Genomic DNA, 22,341 nt, shown 5'->3' on the forward strand with positions numbered 1-22,341 from the left:
TAGAATGCATTCATCTTTCCTCAGGGCTTCCATTGCAACTTGCTTTCACCTCCGCAAGGCATTTATCATATCATATTATAGGAAACGGTGTCCTTTCTGTCCTGCTAGATAGTGAACTCTCTGAGGGAAAGGCCATGGACATAGAAGCTACTCAATAAAAGCTTGAATGAAGAATGAATGAATGAGTGAATGCTCCTTTATATATGACTCATTTCTCATTTACCTCACACTTCCAAAGACTCTGACTCAGCCACCTGACTGAAGCTCTCTCTGCCTCCATCTGCCCATCTATTATATGATACTGTGAACAATAGTAAACATTGTCATTTTTGTTTTTCTGACCTCAGAATCTTTAATAAGCCATAAGACCTATGCAGAGCCAGTAGGCTCTAAAGGCCACATATAAAGATGTATGTGACCTTATTACTTTAAAAATATCTGTCCCAACTGTTGTTTTGTCCATATTATCCTCAACCAAGGACATTTTTCCATATTTTGTTCAGATAGAGTGGGAGGGAGAGAGAGAGAGAAACATCAATGTGAAAGGGCCATATCGAGTGGCTGCCTCCTGCACGACTCAACCAGGGCCAAGGACAAACTGCAACCGAGGTACGTGCCCTTAGCGGGAACCAAACCTGGGTCTCCCTGGACCACAGACCGACGCTCTAACCATTGAGCCAAACTGGCGAGGGCACTGACCAACTCTTTTTAAATAAAATAAAACCAGTTACCTTTATAACAATCCAAATGTTAAACTTAGTTAAATAATGAGCAGACTATGTTTTCAAGATAGATTCTGAAGCAGAACTTTCCATCTGCTACTGATTCCATTGTGTGGCAGAATGAAGAAGGAAGCAGTTTTATCCCAAGTGGCTGCATGCCCCTCATACATCTTTTTTCTCTTCTTTTATGCTGGAATCCTGCCCATGTTTTACTTCTTATGAATGTTGATCACGGTTGACCATGTCCTACATGCTACCCCCAAGGAAATCTCCTCGGAGCATGGGGGGTTAAACTGTCAAAAACCTAACAAGACTGCAGGCAAAGGGATATGTTATGGTAGAATGACATAGAGTGAGAGTAACTTTTTAAGCAAGGTTCTTGGTCTCATATAACGCTAGGGAGGCAGCCATCTCTGAGTCAGCTATGATGGATATGGCCATAATAAGTAGTATGTATAAGAGACTAAAGAGATTCTGGAGTGTTTTTTAAATGAAGTTCTTAAATTAATTTATTTTTCCTACCTCCCTCCCTCCTTTCCTTCCTTCCTTCCTTCCCTCCTTCCTTCCTTCCTTCCTTCTTCTCCTTCCACAAGTACTTAATTGAATATTTAGTATGACAGAGGCTTGGGGGGAAACAGCAGTGAATAAGACCAGGCCTCTGTGCCCTATAGAGCTTACACTCTGGTAGAAGAAATAAAAGATAAGTAAATAAATAATTTTTAATTTCAGGAATAAACTATTTTATGAAAAAGAAAAATGAACAAAGAGTATGGTAATTTTTAAAAAGGAATTAAACATAGAATTACCATACGATCCACCACTTCCACTTCTGAGTGCGTATATACCCAAAAGAATTGAAAGCATGGTCTCAAACAGATGTTTGTACACTCGGATTCATAACAGCATTGTTTATAACAGCCCAAAGGTGGAAGCAACCCATCAAAGCCCAATGATGAATTAATGGACAAAATGTGGTCTATACATATAATGGAATATTATTCAACTTAAAAAGGAAAGCAATTCTGACACATGCTATAACATGGATGAATCTTGAAGACTTTAGGCTAAGTGAAATAAGTTAGTCACTAAAGGAAAAATACTGTATGATTCTATTTCCATGGGGTTCTTAGAGCAGTTAAAGTCATAGAGACAGAAAGTAGAACAGTGATTTCCAGGGGCTGTGGAGAAGGAAGAATGGAGAGTTTTTGTTTAATGGGTACAGATATGTTTGGGAAGATGAAGAGGTTCTAGAAATGGATGGTGATGATGGTTGAACAATAATATGAATGTACTTATGCCACTGAACTATACACTTAAAAATGGTTAAAATGGTAAATGTTATACTATGTATATTTTAACATGGGACAACATAGGAGATAACTTTGGAATTCTGTTCTGATTACAATAGAATACCTTTGAAGGAGTTTAATCAGTTCAAGAACATGATCCTATTTACCAGTTTGAAAGACCATACTGGCTGCTATGTGAAAAGTAGATTGAAAGGGAGGAGACTTGGAAGCCACAAAACCAACTAGGAAACTATGGCAATTGTCTAGACGAGTGACTGGTGGCTCAGATGATGTTGAGATAATGGGGCAAGTGATGAAAAGTGGTTGAATTAGGATATATTTTCAAGGTAGAGTCATCATGACTTGCTGATGGATTTGATGTGGGGTGTGAGGGGTGATGTCTCAATTTTTAACTGAGCAACAGAGTGAAAGGGGGTACCATCCACTGAGATGAAAATGGCTGTAGCAAAGCTTGTTGAGGAATGGTAAGGGGCATGGGAGGCAATTAAATGATGTTCTATGTAAAAATTAAATCATAAACCCAGATGCTAGCAGAGTGCTAGCACGTATAAGCCATTTCTTAAATACGTGAATGAATGAAACAATGAATGAATTGATTAAATTACAAGTAAGTGGGGGGAAGGAGGAAGGAAGAAAACCAATTCTAAATTTTACAAAGTATGAAGACTATCTTGCCAAAAGACATGATCCTAAAGACTTCAGGCTAAAATTCAGAAGTACTGAGTTCCAGTTTCAGAGAGTATATCTAAACCTCAGATCCTCTTCTCAGCTTTTATTCCGGAACCTCCTATCTTTCCTCCTTTGCAGGGAATGTGCTCACACATTTATTCATCCCAGCCAGTAAGCCCATAGCCCTTGCATCCCTCTGTGTAAACACAGAGCTCACAACCCTGGACAGGAAACAGCCAATCAGTAAGCTCCTCCAAATTTCCATTCACCAACCATGCCTTCCCCAACCCAACACACACCCTAGGCATCCCAACAGGCTTGTGGAGCTGGGCCCTCAGCAGTCCAGACCAATTCCCACAGAGTCAGTCCCCCAGAGAGTCTCAATTTTTAAGGGCTCCGTTTGAAGCAAGCAGGAGACAAGAGTAGCTTGTTCCATGAATTAGCTAGACTTGCTTTGACCCACTAACTGCTCTTACTGAGCCTCCAGTCTGGTTTCTACTGATAGATGCAAAGGAAGGGGAGAGCAATGAGTGGGAATAAAATATGTCAAAGTCACCTTCACAATTGAGGCTGCACAATGCAAAATGAGAAAGACCTGTGAAAATGCTGCAAAACAGCCTTGCCTCTCAGGTTTCCACCCATTAACTGATTTTGTACTGGCTCTTCCACAGGACTGAGGGTACAGAGCATGCCTACATCAGCCCTCTTGTCTGTTTCTTTTCCGGAAAAGAGTATCTCACCAGCGACCTTCTGGACAAGCTCCCCACAAAGCCCTCTTGCCTCTCCCACCAGTGGCATGCCCAGCAGCTCAGTTACAGCCTCTTCAGTGCAGACATCTCTACCCCCCAAGAATGTTTTAACAGAGTCCACAGAACAGGAAACCACCTTGACTTGGGAAGGCACAAACACAGACAACTTATCAACAAGCAGTGGGGTCCACTTAACATCCATACCCACCAAACACAGCTCAGGCATTCCAGAGGCAAGTGTGCCAGCCACAGGGTCGAAGTCCCCCCCTGAGTCTCCTGCACTCCCCTCCCCTCAGGCTCCAGCCTCATCACTTCCAACCTTATCAACCTTACCACCCCCAACCCTATCAACCTCACCACCCCCGACCCTATCAACCTCACCAGCCCCGACCCTATCAACCTCACCACCCCCAACCCTATCAACCTCACTACCAGAGGTTTCTTCTGTCTCTGACAACGCCAACCACAGCTCCACTGAGACCAGTATCAAGACCACAGGAGTCCCAACCACACCAGAGTCCCCAGCACAGGAACACAGTTCTGGCCACACGCCCACTCCCCACGCCACGTCGGAGCTGGTGCCTATGGAGACAACGCCCCAAACAACTGTGCCAGACAAATGTATTCTGGTAGATATCACCGCCTCCCCGAAGATGACCATGGAGCACGCACTAAGTTCAGGTGAGTCTCAATCGAGAACACTACTAGCATTGTGATATTAAGAAAGCAGTTCAGTTAACCAAACACAATTGATCAACTTTGAGTTTTGGAGTGTAACACCTGAGCTGAAGTATAATTCCCAAGAATTTCCACAAGAGTGCAAACTTCATAGTCACTGAGTAATTTCCACATGATATCTCATTAATTGTGGCCAATTGCAGTTTCATGATTTGTCTTTACATATGTCACAGGGAATGTAAATGAAAGAGACTAAAGAGTAAAAGGATTAATAGTATGGCTTTTGGTCAAGCTTCCCAGGTTTCAATTCTGGCTCTTGACCTCGGGCAAGCTACTTCATCTCTTGGTGCCCTTATCCATCCTCATCTATAAAATGGGAATAAAAGAGGTTCTACGGCATACGGTTCTTGTGGAGATTAAATGAGATGATATAGAAAGTGCTTAGAACAGTTCCTAATGGGGAGTAAGTGCTCTGGAGATGTCAGCTGTTGTAATTTTGCTCAGTGTACTAACAAAGTATTATAAAACATAGTCAAAAAAAAGTAAGGTGGAGGTGTAGAGAACTTGTTTATTTTTTATAGTCATTTATATATTTCATGAGAAACATGATTAATTTTACAGGATGTAATATTTGCTTTTATTTTCCCAGCAACGCTGTGAAGTTAGTATTATTTTTATCTTGATTTTGCAATCTTAGAAATTATGCTGGAGAGAGATTTAGGGTCTTTTCTGAGGTCTCATGAATCTGGCATTGGCATGGAAACTGTAAACTTTAGGGCAGTAAACAGGAAAAGGATTTAGTGGGAACATTTGGAATCTTGGTTGCGAAACAGTGAGGTGAGAACAGCCAGAAGGTGAAGGGGAAACATGGAGTGAGAGGGGAATATTCTGTACAGACCACCTGGGGTCAAAGGAATGGCTGTAAGAAGAAATTAACATCTCTGAACAAATGATAAGTAATCACTATGAATAGAACTGTTAGACTGTGGAGGTGGGGAAAGATAGAGCTAAGATTAACAGGACATAACTCCTTATGGAAGAGCTCACAGTCTACTAGGGAATAAAGTCCCAAATAATTGCGAATACTTATTTCAAAGACCCAGTATATCAGTGAAAATCCCAACAAGAAAGTGAGGTGTAATCCAACTGGCATAAAGGAATTAATTACAAAGGTTTGGTTGGGGTACAGGGGAACCACGGGAGACCATAATGGCAGAGCTGTATGAATCAGACCTAGGAAGACAGAAGTGTAACCAGAACCCAGAGGAGAAAGTCTTGTAGAATAGACAGCCTTCAGAGGAGCAGTGACTCTTGGTTGAGAGACACAACTAACCCAAGGTTAACCTCCTGAGAGTTAAGGGAATCAGTGCTCTGCCCTCACTCTCCCCCTTCCCTTTGATATACAGCCCGAATCCAAGGACAGGGAAACCCATTGATGTGGTCCATACAGGTCAGCCTCCTGGAGGCCTGGTCAGAGAGCAAAGTGGGGAAGTGTGGGAGTGGATCTGGAGAGGCAAAAGGGAGAAATCTGGCACAACAGATCCAAATGTGGATTCCTCTGTGCAGTCCCCATCCCATCAGCACCTTTCATACTTCCAGCCAGCACTTGTCACACTGCATTTAGATGTGCAGTTTCTGTCTCTGTCTCAACCCCCATATCCCCTTGTGCTTGATGTTTTCCATGCTCCCAACATGAGAGAACATCTCTAGCATAGTCCATGGACCTGGAGCAGAGTGGGTGTTGACTTGACTCAGTATCCGAAGGACTGTCCCTAACAAAGATGCTGCCAAAGGACAGGCTTGCAGGCAGTGGTCCCATCTCTTTTCTCTTTCCTGGTTCTGCCCTCAACCCCACCTCTGTGCACTGCTTCTTCAGTTTTCTAACTGAGCTTCCTTTCGCTGTTGTCTACTCACTCCAGTGCACTCTAGGCACGGTGGATCCAGATTCGGAACCTAGCATGCAAGATGTCCATAATCTGCCTGGCTGGGTGGCTCAGTGGTTGAGCGTCAACCCATGCACCAAGAGGTCACTGGTCCAATTTCAGGTCAGGGCACATGCCCAGGTTGTGGGCCCGATCCCCAGTGGGGGGCATGTAGGAGGCGGCCAACTGATGTTCTCTCTCTTTCATGTTTCTATCTCTCTCTCCCTCTCCCTGTCTCTCTCTCTAAAATCAATAAAGAAAAAGAAAAAAAAGAAAAAGAATCTCTATAATTTGATCAATGTTACTACTTTCCACAAGTGCCCTACTTTCATGGGCTAGAGTATCTGAAATACTCCTGTTCTAATATTCTGGCTTGTGTTTTAGATCATGTATCTTGATTCCCTTAACTCTAAGCCAGCAGGGTCAAGAGGCAAAAAATTAGTGTCAGAGCTGGGTCATGATCCTTTATAGATCTAGGGAAGATGCAGCCAGTAGGAGCTCCAGAGTAAATGAATGAAGGAACGATTGAATGACTGGAAAAAAGATAAATGTGGCAGGTTAAAGGGAGATTGCTGAACACGGGCCAGACTCTGTTTCAAAGAACAGAGGATTTATCCCCTATGATCTATTAAATCAAAAAATGTGTATTGTGCATCTCCCAGGACCCTGTGATTGATGCACAGAAGCATAAGGAGTATAAGACATGTCCTTTGATATTTCATAGTTTAAGTAGAGAGAAAGGGCCCACGTCACTCATAATATGAATGAGAATGAACCGAGGTAAGTGGAGGGATCTTTGGGCAGATGTGATACAATCTGCTCATTTCAAGGGTGAAGAAATTATGTCTCAGTAGTTTGGAGCACCTCACCCAAGGTCACACCACAACTGTGGAAGAGCTGGGCCCAGAGCCCAGATCCTTAAACCACAATCAAGTCTTCTTTCAACACCCATCACTGCTGCACTGCCCCCTCTCAGCCCCACATGCCAAGTGGCACCTTGAGACTGTGCTCACAGGTTACTATTTGAGGATGGTTTTGCCTAGAGATCTTTGTGCTGCCTTAATAGTGGCAGTAATAACATCACAGTTATTTCGCATGTTGTCTTATTCTGTGCAGGTTCACACAGCATATTTCTATTAATCCAAGAATTCATCCATTCGTCATCACTAATGAGTAATTCTAAAAGAAGGTTAATGCTAATGGAGTTAAATTTGACCAGAGGAATTAGGGAAGATTTCATGCTGGTGCTGAGTTGTAGGAGATGAAGGGAATTTAGGCCTAAGGAGTCAATTGGGACATTTGAGTGCCAAGGTAGGGAACCAGTAGCAATAGTAGTTAATGCTGCACACACCTCAGTTGTAAGCACCAAAACTGCCCTTGTCAAGATATCCAGTGCCTTCTCCTTTTCCAAGTCTGAGGTTAATTCTTAGGCCTGGCTTGACCTGAACTATCAGCAGTGTCTGACGCAGACGGTCACTGCCCTCATCGTTAAATCACTGTCTCCCCTTGACCCCCAGGACACATTCTCTTCACCCACCCCATGACTGCTCCCTTAGCCTCTGTTTCCTTACTTCACCCTCATCTTCCTGCACTGGTGCAGCCCAGGACCAGTACTGCCCTCCTCTCCCCCTGACCTCTCTATACTCACACCCTCTCCTCTCCACACTCACCCCAGAGATGATCTCATCCTGTCCCATGACTTAACATGCCATCCATATGCTGATAACCCTGACATGTAAAATTCCATGCCTGTTTTGTTTCACTAAACTAGAGACATGCATATCCAGCTGTCTAACTCAGACTCCCCACGTGGAGGCTCATAGGCACTACACACTTAATATGTATAAGATGAATTTCTGTTTTCCTCGCCCCTTGGTCTGCTCCTCCCTAAGCCTTTCTCTCTCTTCTTTCAATTCCTCACCCAAAAACCTTGGACTAATTCTAGATTCCTTTCTTTTTCACATATTCCGCATCCAGTCCATCAGAACCCAATCTCCCCTCACCTCTCTGTCATCGCTCACACGTGCAACTTCAATATTCTCACAACTGGTCTCACTATTCACCCCACCCGTGCCAGAGAGATCCTCTTTCAAACCCAGGAGAGATCTGTCCTCAGCTCTAACACTCCGACTCCTTCCACTGGGTCAGGGCAAAGCCCAAGTCTGTCATGCCCGCCGTGTTCAGCGTGACCTGAACCCACACAACCTCCTTCCTCTCACTCCCTTTCTCTTTTACCTGCAGACACACTGGCGATCTTACTGTGTCTTGAACAGACCAAGGATGCTTTTGCCTCAGGAGCTTTGTACTTACCATTTCCTGTGCCTAAAACATTCTCCCACCAGGTCTTTCAGGGCCTACTCCTTGTCAGAGATGACAGCTAACCGAAGTCTTGACTGGTGAAAGGGAGCCTTTACATGCACTCTTGTCTGAAATAGTAATCCCATCACTGTCGATCCCTTTACCCTGCTTCATTTGCCTTTGGATCACTTACTGCTCTCTGATTTTATCTCATTTATTTGGTGGGTAGGTGTCTGTTTTCTGCCATGAGACTCCATGAAAGCAAGGACCTTGTTTACAAAGAGGAAGATGTATGTTACATCCAACCCCTAGAACTGAGCACCAATAACATTTGGTTAATAGATGAATGAGAGTCAACAACCAGTTCCAGGAAAGATATTTAATCTTTCTGAGCCTCAGCCTTTTCATCAGTAAGATGGGAAAAGAACAGTATCCACATGACGGTGTTATTGTCAGGTTTAATTGAAATAATACATTTGCAGTATAGTAGCTATTGAGCAATGGCTCAGTCGATACCTATGATTATTATTTTACTATGATTTACTGTTTTATGATTTATCATTATTGTTACTATCTTGCTATTGCTCTTCTTCTTCGTGTTGTTGTTACGTTATCATAATGAAGGATGCCTACCATCTTCAAAAACTTTTATTGAGCTTTTACAATGAGTCAGGCACCTGGCTAGGTAGATTCAGCAATGAATAAAACAGTCACTTCCTCATGGAGTTTACAATGTTAAATTGTACACCACATGGCAAATAACCTAGCTTGGTGGATCCCAGACTTGTGTGGAGGGGAACACTGCAGAAAAGCAGGAAGGAAGATTTCAGGATAAGTGTTAGAGGACCCTGAATAGTTACCTGGCCACCAATAGTCACCAAAAGCTTTTGACCAGGAGAAGGAAATGCTGAGAATTATATTGTAAGAGGATTCAACTGGCAGAAATGTGTGTGGTAAGTTTCAGGGAGTTCAGGTTTGGAAACGTGTAGACCAATTTATACTTGGTCCGTGGCTTGCCATTGTCACTGACAGACCATGTCACTTAACTACTCTGACTTTAAGAGCTCTTAGCTATACACTAAGTACAAGAGAGGTAATCTTTCAGGGTCCTTTTGGCTTATTTTACCATGCATATTATTTATTTCAATTATCCTGTGTAAAAGAAATGAGATTCATATTCACATGAGGTTTACTGAGCATATACATGTTCTAAGGATGGAACTAGTGACTGAGGTGAGCTGGCAGCTATCTGTTCTACAGGTGAAGAAATAAGCCCAGGAAGATTAAGTGACTTTACTCAAATTCACACTTGAGTGACTGGGCCAGAACTCAAATTCAGTTCTCCTGACTGACCTTGAGTCAAGTGTTCCTTTCACTACACCCATCCTACCTGAATTTGTAGACGTGAAAAGCAGGGGGAGGACCAGTGGCCGCCAGAACTTCGGTGGAGATGAGGGACAGGGGATGGTGTCCCGTGCCGAGTGCTGCCAGCTGGGTCTCGGGAGGGGCCGCACTATGGGAGGAGAAGCAGGTGGTAGTAGCAGTCATTCCATGCGACTGTCCAGAAAAACGAGTTTTGATTTTCACTTTTCAGTTTTTGTTTTGCTTTTAAAAGAAGAGAGAGTACTGTGATGTGTTAAATTTGGGTCATCTTGTGTTATTAAATCAGAGCTCTTCCAGGGTGGAAACTATGACTACGGACTGTTTCTGGCTCCTTAACTAAACAGAAAGGTGCTGTGCACAGTTAGGTGCTGTGCACAGTTAGGTGCTCAGCAAATGCTTCAGGGGTTAACTGGTGTTGCACAGGTTATATTCAAAACATCATCAATTCTTACATATGCAAGCTTTAAAATCAGAGTCATGCCACTTGTTGCAAAGTGAATATTCTCTTTCGTCTGTAAAATCCACTTGTCCGTTGGTGCTGTGCTAGCCTGTACTTAGCATTACAAAAAGGAGGACACATACTTGTGAAAATTGGTGAAGGCCTTTGAACTTTAAATTGCTAGTCTGAACCCCAGTATTTATTCAGCATGAACTGTTCTAATCAGTACCCTTAAATAAAGGGCATTAAGCAAGCACAGACATCTAGACATCTCTGTGTCCGTACCTGCAAGGGATTTTCAGCTCCACATGACATCTCTTTATTCCAGATTAACTCTTAAAATTAATACAAATTGGAAAAAAATTAACTCTTGAAAAAGGTGAAAATAATTTTTTTAAATTTTTTTTCTTAATTGATTTTTAGAGAGAGACGAAGAGAGAGGGAGAGAGAGATGGAAACATCAATGAACAAGAACATCGACTGGCCGCCTCCCACATGCCCCCCACTGGGATTGGGCCCACAACCTGGGCATGTGACCTGACCAGGAATCGAACTGACAACCTGTTGATGCATGGGTCGAATCTCAACCACTGAGCCACACTGGGCAGGCTGAAAATAACTTTTAAAGTAGACATAGAAAAATCTTAGGAGTAAAAAATGTGTATTATAGTAAATTAATGACCATCATATTTAGATGACATTTAAAAAGTATGTTAAAAGTGAAAATGACCATTTAATTTTTTTTTAAATCATAGGTGAGAAGACCATGTAAAAGAATGTTAATAAAGCCCTGGCCAGTTTGATTCAGTGATTAGAGCATCAGCCCATGGACCAAAAGGCCGTGGGCTTGATTTCTGGTCAAGGGCATGTACCTAAATTGCAGGTTCTATCCCCAGCCCCGATCTGGGTCATGCAGGAGGCAAGTAGTAGATGTGCGATGTGTCTCTTTCACATCAATGTTTCTCTCTCTCTCTCTCTCTCTCTCTCTCTCTCTCTCTCTCTCTCTCTTCCCTCTCTTCCTCACTCCCTTTCGCTCTATCTAAAAACCAATGGAAAAAATATGTTCTGGTAAGGATTAACCAAAAAAATATAATGTTGATAAACATTTACTGATTAGATTCTTTTGTAATGTCCAGAATATATCAGGAAGCAATAATCCTAAAGTGTATTATATCTATGTTAGGCTCAGTTTTACAAATATTTTATCATTGCATGTGCTCAGGCCCAGCATCTTACAGTAAAGGGTGCCATTATCTTTTCAGTTCACTGTCCTTCACTCCCTGGGTCCTCTCCATCACTGAGTACTATTGATTTTGAACTCTTAGTAGCTCTTGATTCATTTACTTCTCTTCACCTTTACCCTCATGTCAAAATTCCCATAATCCCATAATCCCACCATATAGTTTCCTAACTAGTCCATCATTTCTCCCCTGTACTCATTTCACATCTTGCCTTTTCTTCATGTAGCAGCCAGAACAACAATTAAACCCACCTCTGATTGGGTCATGCACAACCTCACTACCACCAGCATCCCAGCCCCTATGGGGCATCCCGCTGCTCCTAGGATGAAATCCACAAGCCCACAGGGTCAAACCTCTGCCTGCCATCCCTGACTCATCTTATCCCTGTACCCCACATGCCGACTGTCTCTCAGTTCCATGAACCTGCTGAGCTCCCTCTTGACACAGGGCATTTCCTCATTCAGATGCTTCTACGTAGAGCCCACATCACGTCACTTAACCTGGTTCATTCCAACTCATTGCTTGGGTCTCAGCCCAAACATCGTCTGTTCAGGAAGTCTCTGCTGGGGCCCCCAGTCCAGCTCTGGTTTCCCAGTTACAAACCATCACAAGTCAAGTGTATCTCTTCCTTCCAGTGTGTGATTATTCACGTGCCTGTGTGACAGTGTTGTTCATGGTTTACACTGCCTTTCCAAGTATCTGAAGTAGGACCTTGTCTGTTTGGGCTTACAAATAGATTCCCAGTAACTAACAGTGTCTGACTCAGCATAGGTGCTCAATAAATGTTTGATGAATTTGTAAATGAATGACTTTGAATCACTAAGTATCAAGCTTTAGACTATAAATTCACATGCTTTCTTAGCTTCATAAATCCTGACCTCTGAATTGAGAATTAAGAAAAATTAAAGATCTTTACCTGTTGTCTTCACCTGTTCACACAGTAAAAACAAAAATATCATAGATGGGGTGACTTAAACAACAGAAATTTGTTTCTCACAGTTCTGGAGGCTGGGGAGTCTAAGGTGAAGGCACTGGCAGGTTCAGTGTTTGTTGAGGGCTCACTTCCTGGTGAGCCATATTCTCTCTGTGTCCTCACGTGGTGAGAGGGGAAATGAGTTCTCTGAGGTCTTTTCTCTAAGGGCATTAATCCCACTCACTGGGGCTCCACCCTCATAATCTAATCACCTCCCAAAGGCCCCATCTCCTCATACTTTCACATTGGGGGTTAGAATTTTAACACATGAATTTGGGAGGACGCGAACATTGGGTCCATAAAAATGCCTGTGTACACAAAGACACTCCTCTCGTACTCCATCCTCATTACAGGCTATGGAAAGGGTTCTGCTGCTGTTCAGGGCTCTGCCCACCCCAGTTCCACCATACTTCTTTTTTCCCACTACGCTGACTCTTACCTTTGATCTCCAGGGACTTAAGGGCTGGCAAGTTAAAAATTGTAAACTCTCACTCAGTTTTTTTTTTTTTCTTTTGTGCTCAAGTCTTTAAACTTGACTACACCCCATAGCTTGCCAATGCCAAGTAAACTCCCATAAGTAGCTCCAAGGGTCAGATTTTATTTTAGATAAAAATTATTCTGAATTTTTTTCTCCACTTCTTTTATTTCTCCTTTGATTTACTTTTACTACTTAAATATTAATCTGGTTTTGAAATAGTTCCAAAATATCCTTTGAAAAATATATGTCAAGGTAATAAAATCAGCTCATTACCATTTCTGTCATCTACTAGAATACAACTCCCTACCACATATTTACAACATAAATATGATGTGGTTTCATTGTTTCAATGTCACCTTTCATTACATTTGGAGAGTTTCTGTCTTTGTGGAATAATTTTTTTCCTGCTTCAAATGCTCTCACCAGTTATATATGACTAAAATGGCTTTGGGAATGCTTCACCGAGAAAGCGAGAGTTCACCTATAAGCACAGCTGCTATCATTAATGAATCTATGGCTTGTTGGCTCATTGAGAAAACTAATTGGAAAATGCCTGATTCCATATTCAGACTGAATCCTTACTGAAATCTTCTGACTCAAGAGCATGTCTTTTCAGTTACAAAAGAATAACAGGAGAGTAAGAATGGATCAGCACCAGCCCATCATCTCCATCAAAAAAGGATCTAAAAATCCCACCCCAGTCAGGAACGCTATATTCAGAGGACACGTAATGGATACCACCATATTGCTATTTCCTCAGCACAACTTGTTTCTCGGTTCTCAGGAAAGAAAAATATTGGCCAATAAGAGAAGATTTTATTTAACAGTATCTTGCTTTTATCATTAGACTCATGGCCTTCAGGGGTGGACTGCAGGTTCAAAAGCGAAGATGAATTTAGATTAAAATTATATCATCTCAATAAGTCCATGGAAGTGGGTCATCAAAAACACTTTTTCTTATTTCTGTTTGGAGAAATTATGGGGTCATTTCAAAGCCAGGCTCTAGGAAAGCAAGAATGTTGCTAATAGTACACACTTGGGCATTGGACTGCCTGGTTCAGACCACACCGAAGCCATTTGCTAGATGGGAGACTTGGGCCATTTTGTTCAACACTGGGTGTCCCATTGTCCTCATCCATAATATGTGGTTAGTAGTAGTACTGTGCTTGTTCAGGATTCTTATGAGGGTCAAATGAGTCAAGTACATGAAGTGTCTCACATAGTACTAAATAAATGCTAGCTGTTGTTATTAAAGTTGGGCCCTTACTTCTCATTGTGGAAACCAACAACATTTGGCTCTTCTAGACTCTGATTTTCTTAACTTGAAAAGAAAAAGAATCTTTGTAAAACACTTTAAGACTACCAAAGGGATTATTACTCTAAGTATTCAATAATAAAGATCCATTTAAGCACATGCCTAGAACACAATACACAAAAGGATAATCCAAAAAGTTATGAAAGAGAAAAATAACTATGTTCACATGTGGAATAGTAATACTTTCACGAAACTTGGGAAATACAAAGCAAAGGGTGTAAGAGTGCAAATGACTAGAGATTTTTCTCTGGGGGAAAAGAAGTCTCAAGGGAGGGAGGAGACAAAGGCTGAGCTACAGGACTTTGCTGAGGCCCCACTGGCCCCTGGGAGTGCCAGTTAAGAGCTAGAGGTTGCCTTCTTCCCTGATCTGGTATTTGGAAATTATTTTCTTTCCAGGGTTTTTACTCTAAAACCATGGGGCCTGAATCTAGAGAAGATTAAAACTTGGTAAAATACAGTATCCAAAAGCAGGTTCCTGCCTGGCCTTGGTGATTAATTACATGTAGGCAAAGCTAAATGGACTGATGGCTCCTGCAAACTCCTGCATCCTTGGGCTGCAGTAATTATACTGATGCCACTGGCCTTGGCCAAGGTGTTGGGACAGGTGATCTGAAACTGTGACTCTTTGCTCCATGCATGTATTCCATAATTAAAATGATAAATTTGCATACTGCTTAGCAAACAGCATTAGGACTCTGTCTCGAGCTCTGACAAGTACCCCCTTCCTTCTCACTTATGTCCTTGGAAGCAAGAAAAATTCCAGTGTGGAAGGTCTTACTTGCTAAGACTGGTGAACACTGAAGAACTCTGAGCCTCCACCTGCAAACTAGACAAGTCTCACAAAGGACATATGCCAGCTTTTCCCCTCAGTATTGTTCGATCCATGGCCATGCCTCATTTTCATCTTTGAAACTCTGAAGAGCCAGAGGAGGAAGTAACAGCAAAAGCCAAACCCTCTTTCAGTGTTCATGAAGATGAATGGCTGCTCTTAAGCAAGACAGCGGCACGCTTCCTGTCACAGTTGCCCCTCAAAGTGTCAGTCACAAAGAGATGACTTCAGAGTTGAGATCCCCAATCTTCCCTTAATGCTGAAAGCCAGAGGCTACAAAAGGCCAGCTCCTCAGCCTACACACACTCTCTCCAGTCCATTGCCATGCAGCCACTTGTTCTGAATTGAAAATACCCCAGGAAATTTAAAATATAATGTCAGTACTAATTGAATCAAGGATACTCAGATAGCAGAGAGATGTAGGGATCTTTTTCCTTCTTTCTGACTTGACTCCTGAATAGTAATATCTATGTCTCTGCTCTGGCTGGTGTGGCTCAGCGGTTAGAGTGTCGGCCCTCAAACCAGTGAGTCTCAGGTTCGGTCAAGGACACGTACCTCCGTTGCTGTTCATCCCGGACTTGTTGGGTTGTGTGGGAGGCAACCAGTTGATGTGTATCTCTCACATTGATGTTTCTCTCTCTCTCCTTCCCACTCTACCTGATTATAAATGGAAAAATATAGTCAGGTGAGGATTTAAAAACAAAAGAAATATCTATGTCCTCCAATTGAAGAATTTAGATGACCTAACTTGACAGCTGACCCACTCACGCCATAGATAAGAATTTTTAGAAGAGCAGGAGAGTTCTCCTTATCCAGGAAAAACAAAGAGGGGGTTTTCTATTCAACCCAGCCCTCCTCTCCATCCCCAGGAGATCTGGAATGAGGCTGATACAGACTTGAGATTCCCACGCTTGTCAAGGTGTGCTTCTCTTAGCCCAATAGAAGTTATAATCCAGCACAGGCTGAATTATATTTATTAAGTAAAGTAGCTTTAAAATAGTTATAATAGGCTTATAATGCCAGGCACTGCGAATTTGTCCTACAAGAGAGAGATGCGAAGGGCAGAAACTGACATGGTGCGTGTTAAGGGACAGACTTTTAACATCGTGCACCTGGAAGTGAAGTCCTTGTTCATGTCTGCACTGCAGCTCCTGGGAGTGGCTGAGTCATATTTCCTCCACCAAGAAGCAGTATTCATGAAACTGCCACGTTCCCTGGAGCAGTGGCAGGTGTCGCCACTGGTGCTGCTGGTCCCAGCTCCTGCCCTGTTTTCCTGGCCTCTCCCAGGTGCTCTGGGGGCAGCTGATCTACCCCACTCCTGCTTCTCACCACCCCAGCCTCTTTGTGAATCTGGTTTCCCTGGGAGCAATATTCTCAGAAATATGGTTGAAATCCCTCCATGGGTAGTATGCAAGAGAATGAACCTTGTTTATTCCAATAAAAACTATTTTTTATTTAATGTGAATTTGATAAAAGAATAAAACAACACATTGAATCATGATTGCATAGCTGTCATTGCTTAGGGTGAGGCTATGTGTAGCAAGTATCTAAAGAAAAACAATGACTTGGTTTAAAGACAGACATTAAGAAAATAATAGTATAGGTGGTGTGGACAGGGCAAAATCCATGAGAGTGATATGGAGATGCTGGAATTTTAGAAGCACTGCCCTGAAGTTGAGGCTGGTATCTTGTCCTTGTTTGTTGCCTCAGCTACAAGTGCTTTAAGGCTTTTACTCGAGATGAAACCAAGGGGTAGAGAATTTGAAAGGATGCAAACCAGGTATCAAAAGGTCTGAGTTCTAATCCCAACTCTGGCACTAATGGATTCTGATCTCAACCAAATTTCTTCATTTCTATAGACTTCATTTTATCATCTGTAAAATGAAGAGGTTGGATTCAATGAACCATCTTAGAATTTTCTTTCAACAATAAAATTGCATTATTCCATTGGTCCTGATACTGTGCTGAAAACAAAATTTGAACTTGAGATCCTCACTCATTTCTAATACCCAAGTTGGCTCAAATTTCCTCTGGATTCAAGGTTCTTGCCTGGATCCAGAGTTTTGTGGGTAAGAGGTGCCCTGAGGTTAATCGGGACCTTTGTATTGCATTCACAGGGGACAAAGCATTTTAAATATGCTAAATTATAAAAGCACTCTACAGGAAGCAAGTGTACCATCAAGTTCAGCTTACAGGAAACATCAGCTGTGTGAATGATTGAATGGATCCCCATTTACAGGTAGAGATAGGGACCCAAAGGAGGCCCTGGAAGCCGGAAGGTATAAAGTGACTTGCCCAAGACTCTCTAGTTCATATGTGTACTAAGCCAGTCTCCATGCCAGGTCTGCTAATCACAGAAAGTGGGGAAACACAGGTTTGGGGAATCCAGCCTCCATGGTTGAATCCTGTCTCTGCCTGCTAACCAGGTGAGCAGATTTTTTAAAACTGCTTTATTTCCTCAACTCCAAAATGGAGATACCCAAACAGCTCTGCCTAGCTCAATGCTTGGCACAGGGTAGCCACAGTAATGATGGTTTCTATGACTTTTATGACCAGGATTGTTTTTCTTAATGTTTCCATTACTATTCTTGGCAAAATACTACAAATGTCCCCTGAGAACTGTTGTTAAGCCAAGACTGAATTTGGAGCAGTCTTTGAGGAGAGTCTTTTAATAGAATTCAGATGGATGGCCACATATATTTCAGGAGAAATGCTCATTCCCTGCAGGCTTGCTTTGGTCTGGGCCATGACTTTAGACCAATTGAATGAGAGGAATGCTCCCTGACATTGATCTGGGACGGCTGTGTAGTCATGGGCTTGTCCTAATGCTGGGGGAAAAGGGAAGAGGTGTCCCCTTTGCTATTCTTAGAAATCCAGTCTAGTTCACACATTACAGATGTCAAAGGAGAGCTGGGATCTGGAGACTTAAACAGGTAGTTACAATAAATTCCCTGTGGGAAAGAAGCCTCATTTGTATTGGGAAAGATTGTACTTGTACACGATGTGAAGAAACTCTAAAACCATGATAACCAGGAACTATGCATTAATTGCAAACCTGAGCTCCCTGCGTCCTTCAAGCCCAGCCGATGTTCCCACATGAGAGAGAAATGCAGGGAGTGGAAACACCCACGTGGTTGGGCAAGGGCAAATCTATTATTGTCTCCACAGAGGTTTGTATTTTTGTATACACTATTAACTGTGTGCTATCTACGTAGGTCAGATGCTTTCAGACAAAAGTAAAGCCAGCCCTCAAACCAGGTCTCCTGATTACAGGAAGTGGAAAAATATAGATATTGGGGATCCTGCCCCAAAGTTTCAATCCCAAATCTGCTCATTGACCAAGTCTGCCCACTAACTAGTTTTTAAGTAAGAGCATAAACATGAGGTAAAAAATTCCAGTTATAATAACATTTGACTCATTTTGATAGAGTTTACCTCTGCCACTCTGTGTGAAATGACTAAGCAATACTTCAATGTTTAAAGATTTGGGGGGATGGGCAATGGGGAGAAGTTCCAATTTACTGAGACCAACTTAGGTTGTCTTAATTAGAAACACTCTGTAGCATATTTGCATGCAAGCTGTATGCCTTATAAAGGAGTTTTATTTTTGTATCTTGACTGAAAAAAAGCTCAATTTAAAAAAGTAGCTGTACTTTCAGCAGAAATCAGTTATTTTATGGATTTCTTACTTTGTGCCAAGACAAAGAAGTATACTTGGTATCTTTGTCTTTAGGCCTTGACTTTTAGTCTAGAGGGCAGGCAGAACATGCTACATAAAACCATTAGATGTATATAGTATACCTCATACATCTTTATCATTTTGTATGCACATGCATAATTACTCACAGCCACACATGTCGGTATTAGTTATATACTAGAGTAAGTTAACTAAATTCTGCCATACAAAGTAAAAGGGCAAACATCTAGGAAAAAAAGTGCTCCAAATAAGCAGATGTGATTGGAATGATTTTCAAGAGGAAACTGGACTTAAGAAGGTTCTTGCAAATCATCCCTCTGCCCAAACACTTCTAGGGTTCCTGGTCCCCAGAATGTTAAGCCCAAATACCACCTTTGGCTTTCAGAATTCTCCATGATTTGGTCCTAAGTACCCAACCATTTCATGGTCCCTATTAATTTTCATTATACCCTCTTAAGTAGCCTGGGGCCTTAGTTTTGTCCTCTCTGTAAATTGTGTGACCTTGGGTGAGTCACTCAGTGAATCCCTCAGTATCACAGCTCCTTATCGTTACAGTGAAGGGGCTGGGCTGTTCATAGATCCCAACAATCCCCTTCATTTATGCGAATTTACAAAGCACTTCATTTCACTGGATCTACCCCACAGTCCTATGAAGTGGAGAGGACAGGGATAATTTTATTTTTAGATAAGGTCACCAGCTGAGGTGCTCTGTCTCCAAGTTTATTGCTAACCCTTCAGTCTTGGAAACTGTGCCCCATCTAGCTGGTTGCCACCTCAAACCTTCATTGCTCTCTGTTCAAGTCCTGCCTATCCTTCAGGGAACAGCTTCATCCCCACCTCTTTCCAAGACTGTTCCAGCTTTTATACACAAACACACACACACACACCCTAGTTGGAGGCAAAAATACAGAGTTGGGTACCACCCACCTCCCACCTTACCTGTCTGCCTATCTGTTCATCCATGCATCCACTCCCCTTTATGGTTCCCAGCGGCTGACGCTGGTCTCTGCAGCTGGGTAGTAAAACCTCAACACCCTGGCCTGTTGCCCCCCTGCACCCTGCACTGTCCTAGCTCCAGGGGAGCCATTGGAGCTCATTCAGGAGAAGCTGTGGCATTGATGTGGGGTTACAGAGAGGTAAGCTTAGCTTCCCCTGGTGTGGGGTAGAGTGGAAGGAAAGCAGGAGTGAAATTTAAGCAGAATTCAAGGCCAGAAGTCAAAGCAACCTTCAATAATGGTGAAAGTAGGATCCAGTTAGGTGGATGTATCCAAAACGGAAGATTTTTTTTTTCACTTTTTCTCCCCATTTCACAACATGCATACACATGCATGCATACATAATCCAAAGCAAAAAAAAAAAAAAAAGTATACCCTGGGTTATTTACAACACTGCAATACACAGCATTTGGCAGCAATTTGGACCACAATACAAGCTAGAAATCAATGACATGGACCATCTTAGGCCACTGCTGTGTGACTGTTACCTGCTTCTAAATAGTCCTCCCCCCAATTAAGCTAAAGTATTGAGCTTCAACCCACCTTCACTAGCACATGCAAGAGGACCCAAACCATCACCCAGCCCCAGGTTTGGCCTGATTACTGGAAGCCAACAAAAAGCAGACAGAGGATGTACCAGAGTGGCAGGTTTTACCCACAAGTCGACACAGAGCAATTGCTAGTGCCCGGTGGGGCAGGAGAGCCTCGTGGGTACCAGCATGGACTCTGGAGCCTGCCCGTGTCCTGGTCCTTCTAATTGCGAACCATGTGGTTCCAGGCCCTTGGTGTCTCTGTGCCTCAGTTTTCTCATTTGTAAAATGGACATAAGAAGAATACCTACTTTATCAAGAATTACTTGACTTGAAATAACTGAAGCTCATAGAACAGCCCCTGGCGCAGAGTAATGGGAAAGTGTGCGTGGCTACCATTTTTGTCATTGTCTGTTACTTCTATCGTCATTGCTATTTGGAGAAAGGAGTTGCGGTATGAGACTATTGCAGTGAAGAAGGAGCCTTTTCCTAGTGAAATAGAGACAGTGGGGCACCGTGGCCAGGGCAGCTTCCGCCCCTTTCCTCAGCAGTCTCTGTGCCTCCTCCAGCACATACACAGACACTCGCTGTTAAAGAGAAAGAATTCCTCTGGGACAAAAGGTTCCTTTCCTCTGGGTGACCTTGACTGGGGAGCCGCCACACACTCTAAAATGGCCACCTGCTTCTATTCTCCATTTCTCACCTACTCCCTGGACCAGGAAAAGGAAAAAAAGAGCAAGCATATTGAAAAACAGTCAAGAGGGTTGTAAAGATGCTTCTCAAAATAGATCAGACACGCACAGACCCAGGGACTTGCTCAAAGTACTGACAGGGCATTCTAAATAAGCTGACTGTTGACTTCCCAAGGAGAGTGTGCTTCAGGGCTCATGTACAGATCAGAGCAAGACACTTACCTTTTCATCACCCCTGGAAACTTCCCGCCATCAGTCTTCTGCCCCCAGTTCTCTCAGAGGAATAACAACTTTTTAAAGGGCTAGGACCTGCAGGTTGGGTCTGCACTCTCCCAGTGCCCGTGGGCGGGGCTTCACTGTGGGGCCACAAGCACCTCCTACCCTCTCACCCCCATTCCCACTGTTTATGTCCTTCCTACCCCCCACAATATAGCAAAGTAGCAGTGTGGGGTAACCCTTCTCCTTTCTACAGCCCATTCCAGTTTGAGATCAGGCATTGAGGACCTGTCTGAAGTCTTGGAGTGGGAAATTATCTATGTGGGCTCAGCAGAAAATGAAGAATATCGAGTCTTGGACTCTTTTGGTGGCCCTGTGCCTGCAGGAAGGCAGGCGTTTGTTTCAGGCCGGTGCACCTCATCCAGGACTCATTCCAGGTGCAGATGCAGTAGGTGTAATAGTTGTACTCATCACATGCACCTATCAAAGTCAAGAAGTTTTTAGAGTTGCCTATTATGTGAATAATGAATATACTGAGACAGAATTAAGGGGAAATCCACCAGTAAAACCAGACATTTTAAGCTTCAAAGGAACATTTGGCATCTAATCCCAGAGTCACAAGATCCCACATTAGTTGGGAAGATAACAAAGAAAAACTGGAAGATGCAGGGAACAGCAATCCAAATCTACAATCCCATCTGTCAGCAGATGCATTACCTCCAGCATCAAAGGAATGGTCCACATCAGAAAACTCACTAAGTGTCATGTTTGAATATCACACGGACTGCACGTGACAACCTACTATCCCTTTAATACAAATTAAGCTATAAAAACACACAGAGCTATTTCTCTGAAATTCCCTAAATCATAGTTACTAAGACACAAGGTGAAAATTTTATTTTTAAAAAATCCTGTAGAAAGTTTATAGGAAAACCAGTATTTGAGCAAATTGTGGAATATAAGTACAACTATTTTTAAGTCATTTTTTTCTCTAATGTGCTCTTTTGTTTGTTCTGAAACTAATCTGATAAACCACATGCATATTACTTTCTTCTCTATATGTAATGAAAGCTCTTGTAAAGAGATCATTAGACCAAGTTTTAAGGATATCTTAGCCTCCTGGACAATAATCTTTGGACTACTATTTTACTGGCCTTCAAAAGAACAAAGTTCACTTCAACTAAAATGTTTCTTCCAATAACATA

The 22,341-nt window shown here is 42.6% G+C and overlaps 1 protein-coding gene and 1 pseudogene across 1 annotated transcript in view; both read left to right on the top strand.

The window, feature by feature from the left end:
• PARM1 (prostate androgen-regulated mucin-like protein 1) overlaps positions 1-22,341 on the top strand; it is a 98,679-nt gene that overhangs the window by 54,442 nt on the left and 21,896 nt on the right. Inside the window, exon 2 of the mRNA XM_036245738.1 lies at positions 3,373-4,131. Within this exon, the coding sequence (XP_036101631.1) occupies positions 3,373-4,131 (759 nt within the window). The remainder of the gene's footprint in view (positions 1-3,372; positions 4,132-22,341) is intronic.
• LOC118636752 lies at positions 20,900-21,930 on the top strand (annotated as a pseudogene).

This window comes from Molossus molossus, unplaced genomic scaffold, assembly GCF_014108415.1.
Source record: "Molossus molossus isolate mMolMol1 unplaced genomic scaffold, mMolMol1.p scaffold_m16_p_1, whole genome shotgun sequence".
NCBI classification, from domain to species: domain Eukaryota; kingdom Metazoa; phylum Chordata; class Mammalia; order Chiroptera; family Molossidae; genus Molossus; species Molossus molossus.